This window comes from Tauraco erythrolophus, chromosome 7, assembly GCF_009769465.1.
Source record: "Tauraco erythrolophus isolate bTauEry1 chromosome 7, bTauEry1.pri, whole genome shotgun sequence".
Classification (NCBI taxonomy): Eukaryota; Metazoa; Chordata; class Aves; order Musophagiformes; family Musophagidae; genus Tauraco; species Tauraco erythrolophus.
The window spans coordinates 45,885,865-45,896,699 of NC_141471.1; the positions used below are offsets into that span (position 1 = coordinate 45,885,865).

Consider the following 10,835-nt stretch of genomic DNA (forward strand, 5'->3'; position numbering starts at 1 on the left):
TTGAACTCAATAGCCTAGAAGCAATCTATAGGTCTGAAAGTCCAAAAGCACTGCTCCTTGGAAACTGGACTCTTAATTAATATGTATCTTGTGATATATCTAAAGCCTCTACCACTTTATCCTTGTAATTTTTCTACATGCTTTCTCTAAACATCAGCTGTCATCCACTGCCAGAGACAGGATTCTATGCCAAACTGACCCTTGGCCTGATCCGGTAACTGTTCACAGGATCAAGGAGATCAAGTCTCAAGCCTTATTAAAGTCTTTAGATGTGGTATAACTGGGATTTCCAAGACTTTCAAAACCCTGTCTTTGCAGAAGGACATAAAAACCTTGGTGTTTAGCTACCAAGGCTGTTCACATGAACGTGGCTTTTAGAAGCCATTACAAAAGCAAGCAGACTTTAGACAAGGCTCAGTACAGCTTCAAAAATTAATACAGATTTTGCAAAAGGCTCCAGTTTGGACCAGCCTACATTTTCCAGAAAAGGAAGTTACTATTTCAGCAAAGAATTTTAGCTGGGTCTTATCAGAGGGGCATCTTTGTATGATTATAGGTACAGCCCACTTCTCACTTTGGACTGAATTAGGGGCATTAGTGTACAAAACATGTGAAGTGAGAGTAAAGGAGGCAGTCCCTTCACCTGCTCCAAGGATGTTAGAAATGGGTGCATATTCCATCAGATCGTGGTAAAATGGCTCTCGTGAGAAGGATACTCAAGCCTACAGTCCACTCTGTACTTTTTACAAGCTTTTTTTCTGTTAAATAAATATTCAAGGTATATCTTACCATATTTCCAACATTCACCTCTCTAAAGACCTGCTCTACTGTGGATACTGTTATTCCAGCGTAAGAACATTTTGTCTTATTCCAGAATATGAGTATGCTGATCTCAGCTTAATCCATCTTCAAGATCAGCCTGGGAATTCAAGATTCCCATTAACCTTCTTAATCTGAATATATTTTTAGATATCAAAACCACTCTGAATAACCTGCAGCATGCCAAACGCCTACCCACTCATAGCAATGGAGTTAGTTTTGAGAGTATGCAGCATCTCATGGGACTACACAGTTCTTCTCAGAATCAAGATCATCCAAGCCTTGGATTACCACTGCTCTCCTCAAAAAATAAAACTGGCTTTTTCACATTATTACTGAAGAGTTAAAATGAACGCATACTCTAGCAACCGTGAAGACGTCTAGAATTGTTACTTTTCATACAGGAGGTGAAGCCAGGTGGTTAATTAATTCCATTTTCTTCCAGAGAGTTCACAGAAATGCAGTTACTGCAGAACATAATTATGAAAAATGTACAACATTCTAATGTGTGGGTATGAATATATTAAGGGTATTAAAGCCTGTCACACTTATTTTGATGAGATGGATCATCTCAAAGGGCTCTTTCTTTTTGACGAAACTGTTTCCCCCACCATCACCCACTTTTTAAATAAAGGCATACAAATACACTACCTGATACCATCAGGTAGTTTTAAGAAAGCTTAATTTTGTAGCATGACACATCCACAAAGCCTTTAGGGCTCATTCATTTAGCCTGTTACAAGAGTAATAATACACATAGGTGGATAATTAGTCTTACATTACATCAAATTACATCAATAATGGTAATAAAGATTGTAGAGTGGCTATGTGCTGTTCAGTAGAACTTTGGAGATGTTTTCAATTGATTAGTGAATCACTTAAAGTACAAGTTGCCTCCATCACTGATTTCTATCCATTAGGTTCAAATGCAAGGTATGAATCACCAGGAATAATCAGATTGCTCCAAACTGAGAAAGCAGTAGACCTGCAAATTCAGTACACTAGTAAACAGTCAATCACTAAATCATGTATTTTATTATCAAAAATTATACAGGAGACCGGGAGAAAGATAAAAGAGACTTGAGCACCTGAGAGATTATACCAAAAAAGCAGAAGGAAAGAGAAGAACAAAGGGAATATCAAAACAAAAAAGGCTGCAAGATACATTATTTCTTGCCTCCACAAGTACTCCTGTGTCTCTTGAAAAATTTTGTTGGGTCTTCAGTAGGACAGAAAAGGGACAAGAATTATACTATTACATAGGCTTGGAATATGTTTTCTATGATGAAAAAAGTAGTTTTCAGTTATATTGATTGAAATCTTACAATAATTTCTTTTTTTTTTTTTTCCCTCTTTCATTACTAGAAGCCATTAGGCTAAATTATACCACATCATTTTAAGAAAAAAAATATACCAGAGAACATTTAGCAACTCCGGTCACAAGTGTCAATCCACTTGTTCATAGTTCACTTTCCAAAAAAATAGAAAGAAATATCCAGATAAAAGGTATTACTTGTACCTAGGCTATATAAGCAATTTTAAGTCATAATTTTAAATACTGTCAGTTCAGATTACTCTTGCCATGGCTTTTGAAGTTTTGTTTGTTTGGACACATTATTAAATCTGTAGCCATCTGCAGTAAGAAATTAATGCCTTTGAGCACAAGATCAAATTGGAACAGTACATTTAAGATGTGCTGCTGCGCTGTTTTAACTATAGCTAGACATAATTTTCTTCTCCTAACAACATTTGCAAGGACAAGGTACTTCTCCCTGTGCTCATTAAAACAGAAGATAAATTTGTATTTTCTTGATGTTGAAAAGTTTCCTAGAAATATGATTGCATAAAGCAATTACATTATTATGAGATTGTTTTATTACTCATTTTTGTCTGTTGTAATTTCAACAGGGGACAACAAGGCAAGTTAATGTTGTGTTCTCTCACTTTATTACTTTCATGATCAAGTTGCACTGGGGAGGAATTTAGTTTCATTGCATCTAAAAAAACTGCTCATATCAGCATGCACATTTCAACCGTTTACACATCCTCTTCTACCCTCAATTACCTCAAATTTAGCAGATTTCTACCTTTCAGATCAACGCAGCACATTCTTGGGTCAGAATAAAGTTCAGATGGGACTCAAATAGCGAAAAGCGATAAAAAAGTGGGCTAAGTACAACTGTATTCAACTCCTACAGAGCCACAAATCATCCCTCAAGAAAGTGGGATATAACAATTTCTCTACTACTGCTACTCTCTCCAGAGGAATCACTCTGTAATGGTCCAGCAAGAGAACTATGGAGTTCATTGCGTATCACCGTAATTTTAAGCAGCTAATCATTTTACTTGCAGGAACATTTTGTTCCTGAAGGCCAAACAGAGCATGTGAAGACCTTGGGTGGGCCATGCATTTAATGCACACCTTCATGTTATCCAAGAACATAGAAAAAAATACATAGCCCCGGATCACATAAAATTAAGTCACTGACAAGTCTGTGCATTCCCTCGCTCTACAGCAAGGCAACTCTTCCAGTCTGCCAAGTGCCAGACTGAAACTTCGGGACTTGGCAACTCAAGGCAAAGATAATTTCATTTGAACACAGTGTGGAAGTCAAGCCCTAAAATGACACAAGTGCCTTGAGCAGCTATGTGTTTTGACTCCTTATCAATACTCTCAGTTCATTATAGCCTCACAGCTTCTCTGTGCCAATACTGTTTGCTTGATTCACTTCAAAGAAAAACACAAGTTGTTAACTTCTCCAGGATCATTTTTTTCCAATCATTTGCCTGACTAGTGCAAAACAGCTCTATTTCCTCCAGGACACCAGAAAAATAATTAAAAATATAAAGGCTCAAAATAAAAGTAAATAATTAAAAATGAAGAGTGTGTGACACAAGCACTTACATACTTACTTTCAGTGTGCGCCATTTATTAAATATATTCTCAATAATATGACATATCTGAACTAAATACAATTCTAAAAGGTAGTGTAACTTGGACTCAGTACAGGTGGATCTAAAATAAGGATACATGAATATGCCTATCTCCTCTCTCATATTCACAAATAAATAATAGAGATCTTAGACAATAGTCTCCATATTTAGCTACTAAACTTGCAGTTTTACAGCAAGTGATTGCTGAGTGCAAAAGATAACATGGTTTTGTCAATCAAGCAAAGTATTAGAGATCAAAAGCATTGCCTTACAAATAATTTACCAATTTATTTTTAATGGTCAGTTCTATTTTTTATGGTTTCAGTCTTTCTGGTGAAGCAAAGATATCAAAATAAATTTATTCTGTGAGTCAAATAAAATTTCTTCTGTCAAATTAAATTCTTGTTTGTTCTGGAGTAAGAGAGTGTACTTTACATTTAAATCTTGCATTGAAATCCTGCAACTTCATGATAAAAATTCTATGCATTTCATCTCAAAAGCATTAAAGGAACACGTTTCAACCTCATTTTTTCCTCCTTAGCTATTTTTAAGATCTAACATGACGGATTAAGTACGAACTGGCATGTCATTTCATATACACATTTTTCAGAAAGAAAAAAGCTATATATATTTTGCCTGGAAAAAAGATCCCTTTATTTGGGACATTTGGATTCCGTTCCAAAATATATGTGCTGTCTTGGACAACTTACGTAAAGTCTTCATCCCTCAGGCCTCTTCAAAATAAGCTTCTCTCATCTATTTACACTGCAAACTGTTTGAAGCATCAACTTAAGAGCAAAAATTATTCTACTAACTATATACTCCATAGTACAACAAGGTTCTCACTTCCACTGGGACCTTTATACAGTGGAGTCAGAATTAATAACAACTCTGTACTAATCAAATGATAAACTCTTCAAGCTGGAGGGACAGATGAGACAAAAAAGCCCCTAAAAAATTAGCTTCAGAATAAATGTATAAATATAACTCAATTTTCCACAGGCAGTTTAGACAGGTATTATTCAAACACTATAACACTAGCCACATATTTTCAATCATTTAAAGAAGAACTGTCTAAAGATCCAGTAGGTTTTTCAAAAATGCTTTACAGTGGTTTTGGTTCTCTACCACAGCCAATCTGTACTCAAGACATAGGGCAGAGTGGAAGCTGCAGAGAGCCGTCTCACAGGTCCACGAGTGCTCAGCTTAGTACAAATTAAACCTGCAGGAAAAAAACTTTGACATCCAAAACCTACCTATGATTCCTGCTGGAATTTATGCTGTGGGAAATCAAATGCTGCAGACCTCCACAACATCCCACATACATTCTGCTACAGGTCTGCCCCACTTACAATCTATTCTTATATCAGCAATTTCCAAGAGCAGGAACATCTGTGTTTGTGTTCTGCAAGCAAGGAAGCTTCTGCAGGGAAATTTACCATCAGACTTCTCCACTTAGCTCAAATATTCCATATCATACACCGATGACAAGCGTACTGTACCAGTGCCCCATCAGATATGCAAACGATAAAATTTGAAAAAGAAAATTCAAAAAGCTTTTTACCTCTTCTGAAGTGAACAAGACTAATCTTGGCAAACCTGAAAGCCCTTTTTCCTTTATCTCAGGACAAAATCTGTATCTTGCCAAGTTCATAGCATACATATTAGAAACAGAGCCACCTGCAGAAAGAGATAGACAAATATCATATTAGCCACAATCCTACACCTGTCCTCTGTCTGAGTGCCTGACCTATCAGGAGTTTAAAAAAAAAAAAAAACAACATAGAATTAGCCTATAGATGTATGCATCATAGCTTTTATCCTCCTCAAAAGCCTACAGACATAAAAGGAACTTTGGGCTCTGCAGCATGCATGGAAACAGAACGGGTTTGAATACTCTTTGGGGATATTTCCTGAAGAATAAGAACTGTGCCCCAACAGAGCCCTTCTCAACAGAGAACACCCTGCAACAGCTCCTTCCCATTTACACTGAAGCAGTGTCAGTTCAGCTGCCTGCACTGAGCTCAGCTGTGGCTGCACCATACAGAGCCTAGGAGATCTCTCCGGCAAGCATGCCTCAGAGTATTATGGGAGGGAAAAAAAAAAAAAAAGGTCAAACTGGAAGATCTGCAAGGTAAGATCTGGAAAGGTTATTTCACTTAGAGGAGCAAAATAACAAGAAAAAGCCTTACATAAAACTAGCACAAAAAGGTACAATTCATTTCTCTTGGCAGTATCTCAGTAAGTTTTAATTAAACAATCCTGCAGTAAAAGCAAGGATTCTACTGAAAATACACATCAAATCTGAGGGGAAAAAATTCCACATCATTAATATACTTTTTTTTTTTTAAGTTTAGGGGATTTTAGTTTATTTCTTTTCTACTACTCACATGTAGGCTAGATTTACTGACTTGGTTTTGGAAGGAGGGTTTAAATCCATTTACTCATTTAATTTCTCTTCTCTCTCCAAATGAGATAGAAGCTTCACATCTAGGCTAATAATTTGTTACCTGAATAATCTGTGGACTAATATTATTATGCTTGTTTCCATACAGTGGGCTGAAACGCTGCTTTACAGAATGTTTGAAAACCGTGGCTTATCAAAAACCTTTAGAAATATTTGTTTAGTTTGCCTGATCACAACTTTTTAAAAAACTATCAGAACTCAAAGGAGTTAAGATCATGACATTCTCACTAAGATGATAAGCTCTGACTCCCACGGCTTATAGGCAGGATACACAGATCAGTGCCCTCAGGCAGCACGGGTTGGTGTCTAGCTCGTAAAACAGCTCCCTGTCTGTCAATCAATTTGACTTAGTCCAATGAGGCTGTTGGTATTGTTGTTAATAAGGTCAGGAAGGGCTTCAGTTACAAACAATTAATTTCCACATAATTATATTTAACATAGAACTATTTTCATTCACTATCTGATCAGATTCACCAAATTATTACTAGAAACACATACGAATAAGCCTGGATGAAATAGTTGTGTACGTGTGCATCACTGGATTGCTGCATGCATTTTCAAATATTCTATATGAATCCAACGTTCATGGAATTACTGTATTAGTTGATCTATAATGACTCAGCTTGAAATCTGAACTGTTCCTACCTGGATTAAATATGCCATCACCTCCTTCCCAGCCTACAAACTCGATCATTTTCTTGATGACTGCTTCTTCCACCAACAGAAACACAGGGGATACTTCATACGTATATCTGAACAAAAATAAAAGCATCATGATTGCTATTAACACTACAGAGCTCATGCCACAGAATATTGCTAAAACTAGAGAAAAGTTTCTTGCACTTTTCCCTAATATCAGTTGCTGACCACTATCAGCAGTAAAACCCTAAAATAAAAACACTATGAATCTGACTCAGTAGAGGGATTGCTTAGTTCCTGACAGCATCACGTTGACATTTCCACCCTCAAAGTATTACATCAGAGTTTGTTTTTAATATAGGTCACAAGCTTAAATTTCAGCTATAATGATCTATTGTAAGCAACAATTACTTTTTGTTTAGGCTTTACATTTGCAAGTAAACAGGAGACAGGTAACCATTTGTGTTGGAGTGTGCAGCATGTTTCAAAGGAACTGAACAACTGAGTAAGTCTGATTAATTCATTTTCATGCACCAAGTAAAAGAAAAAGTCTAGGTTTAAAAGTGCTTAAAACAAAGATCTCTCCTCTTAAGCCCCACCTCACGAACTAGAAAAAAGGCCTCATCAGCTTAGACAAATTTCTGGTGAGCTATTCAGCCAATTCAAACTGTTTTCTCTCCTAAATTCCTGCAAATACCTACCTCCTCCATTACGCTGAAAACAGAAAACAGAAAGGGAAGCAAAAAAAACCCCGTTATTCCAAAAAACGTGCTAATTCATCATCAAGAGGACAAAGAACTACACTTACACACTTGGGTTGAGTGCTTCTGTAATGAAACGAGCCACTAACGAGTAATAATCTATTCCAGCATACAGCTGATTGAAAAATCTTGGATGACCTGAAAATACAGATGAAAAGCAAGGAGTGACAGGATATACATGAAAGGAGAATATATAAGAGGCCCTCTCAGCTGAATGCTGATGACTGCAAACCACAATTCACTCCATCATTCTCTCAGTATTTTCTAGACTTACTGTCCTTTTCTTAGGTTAGACAATCCTTTGGAAGTAAATTTAATAAGCACTTTCAGGTCCCAAAACAAGGTTTGAGAGATGTAAGTAGTGCATGGAATGAATGTCAGTTGTTTACAAGTTTTACAAATCAAAAAAAGAAAAGGGATTGACGACTGAGTATACACAGTGGCTTTTAACAGTGGTCTTGAGAGGCCATGATGGATTTTCAGTCAAATTTTGCTAAGCAGTAGAACAGAGGAACCTTCCAGTCCCAGGCAGCAGTGCCTGTGCTCCCACCAAAGTCTCAGTATTGACAGAGGGAGGTAGTATAATAGTATGGAAAAACTCACTGCAGGCTTCAAATTACTAGTTAAGAGAATTTGTTTACATGTCCTGAAACACTGAGATATAACTAATTATGAGAAAATTCTATCCTATTGCTGACTGTAAACACAAGTCAGTTCAGCATTGGGATGACCACCTAAATTTCAATCCATAGCACAGCACATGCAAAGCCAGGTAAACAGTATGGCTCCATCTATAGAATATCTAGGGCTTCAGTAAATGTTTATACTTAGATCAAAGAGTATCTGCACAGCCTATTTTTATATACAATATCCTTTCAAAGGTGACATAGTAACAAATGGAAATCTAAAGGCATTTTGCAAAAGATAAATAGAACACCTTCCAGTAACTCAGTAATTATATCTGCATACTACTAGTGCACTCCCCCTGTAGATCAGTATTGCTACTTTTCTGTGGTTTTCAAAGGCATGCATTTGCTCTCGAAACGATTTTATGGTTTTAATTTGTAGCAACAGTGACCGTAGGAGGGAACATGCCCTGGAAATGCACAACTGACTATATCAAATGTCCTTCTCACTTTCCAAAACATAGCTTAAGCTATGCCACATCTGAAATCCTGAGCTACTGATCCACAGCACTATCTCATGAACAGATGTTGCTCATCCCTTTTCGCTAGGACTGAATGATACTACACACGCTGCAGAAAGGTCAGCCGTTGAGAACCAGTCCTGCAGAGATGTGGTGTACTGTCTCTGAAACACTGCAGGCTCTCTTCTCACAGTATCTAGAATGGGAATTACTGCCTATTGGCAAATCAACACCCTATAAGACTACTGTTCATAAAGAACAATCATAAATGTAGAGTAATCGTTACTAAGAACATATGAGGGCAGTGACAGTAACTCCATTCCTCACCACTCAGACAGCAGGAAATCACACATGAAGGTCCTTCTCCTGCCTGTTTTGCTAGACTGTTCTATCATACCTGTCTAGGTGACTTTCACAAGACTTCAAAATGACAGTCTCTACTATTAATGTCAATGGCATTACAGGACTTAGTTTTGAATTAGTTTGCCATGATTACACATTTTAGTCAAACCTATGGTGACCAGCACTCAGTCAAACAATGGAAACAGCCAAATGTTTGCATACTTGTATAGGCAGACAGAAAACAAACATTCACACCCCCGGTTTCCCGAAAGGTGACAGAACTTTGTAAACATTATCTCTCTTCCCAGGTTAGCATACAAAAATCACATTCCTACTGGTTTTGACGCTGTATTGTATAACATCCTGGCAGAGCTGCAAGAGTTTCTGATGAGATTCTCCGGTGTCTCTCATTTCCAGGTCAAGAATCTGCTTCAGTGTTTCGGGGGCTCGCCATTCACAAACCTAGTGATGGGGAGGGGTGGAGACACCAGCAGTGAACAGGTTAGCCAAGAGGAAGAGGTTATAAAGGTACAAGGTAAGCACCACGTTCAGCAGTGGTTTCACAAAACTGCCCATTGGTGCAACATACCACCAGAAAATACCTCTGGTAAACCAGTCTCCTGCGATCTTGGTTTGATTGAGTCTCGGGCATTGCTGACCATAAAAATTAGAGTGGGGAATGCTGGAAGGCAGAAAAGCAACAGGCCTGCAGGTCAAATTCTGTCCTTCGCTAGGGATTTGCAGTCAAAGCATTTTCAGTTGCTGTTCTGCCAAGGGCTGGGAGCAATCAGTGCATGCTCACAGGCAAGCATGTTTCATTTTCAGCTCCTCATCCCATACAGCCTGTTAAGCAGGGGTTTTGAGAAACCCATAGCAATCTCATAATGTTACCCTTTCACAGTGGCACCACACGCCCTGTTCCTCCTTCTCCAATGTCAGTGCCCCAGAGAAGAAAAGAAATAACTCCCCCCCACCCCAAACAAGAAAAACACTGCACCCATTTGTCATCTCAAAGAAAGTCACCATTGTACTCTGAGATGAAAAAACTCATTATTTTCTAGCAAATATGTATGCTAATTATGTTATTGAAGGTTTTATAGTATGATCTTTCTTAATTTGGAAGGCTGTCTTTTTATTTCAGAGGCAGGCACAGACCAGAAGCAAGGCTACTTAAAGTGCAATAAAGAACAACTTAGAAAAAAATTGCTTCACTGTTCATTATCTCTGTTACAAATTCTCAACAACACTCTGTGGTTTTACCTTTTCTGTTACATCATCAGCTTTCTGGATGACTTCTTCCATTATAATCTTACAGGCCTCTTCCACAAACTTCTCTCCTGCCTTTGAGTCCATTATCGGACCATTTAAGATGACCCCATCCACCAAAACAGCATTCTTCTTCTGGAGCATCTCCTGTTTGCAAATACCAACTGTAAGATAAATAACTCACCGTTAGAGCAAGGCCTGGACAACTAAATCACAAATTAAAAAATATTCTTCATTGGTGAAGTTTTAGTCAACTTAAAAAGAATTCGCATGGACTTTTCACATTTACGAAATCACAGATTTTGGTGAAAGAATCTTTACAGATAAAAACCCCAACATGTGTTACTTCAAACCTAGACTGTCATTATGTAAGTGATAATAGCCTACTGTATTGTATCCACTGCTTTCTGTAGCATACAAAAACATGCAAGGCACCTTCCAAACACAGAGGAAAATACAG

At 37.6% G+C, this 10,835-nt stretch overlaps 1 protein-coding gene across 1 annotated transcript in view; it reads right to left on the minus strand.

Moving 5' to 3' along the window:
- The window catches only part of GADL1 (GAD like acidic amino acid decarboxylase 1), a 69,245-nt gene extending 58,705 nt beyond the window's left edge, over nucleotides 1-10,540 (minus strand). The window contains exons 1-5 of the mRNA XM_009979733.2: nucleotides 10,370-10,540; nucleotides 9,445-9,571; nucleotides 7,668-7,758; nucleotides 6,866-6,972; nucleotides 5,318-5,433 (exon numbers count right to left, since the gene is read on the minus strand). Of these exons, the coding sequence (XP_009978035.2) occupies nucleotides 5,318-5,433; nucleotides 6,866-6,972; nucleotides 7,668-7,758; nucleotides 9,445-9,571; nucleotides 10,370-10,519 (591 nt within the window). The 5' untranslated portion in view covers nucleotides 10,520-10,540. The remainder of the gene's footprint in view (nucleotides 1-5,317; nucleotides 5,434-6,865; nucleotides 6,973-7,667; nucleotides 7,759-9,444; nucleotides 9,572-10,369) is intronic.
- Nucleotides 10,541-10,835: the final 295 nt, after the last annotated feature.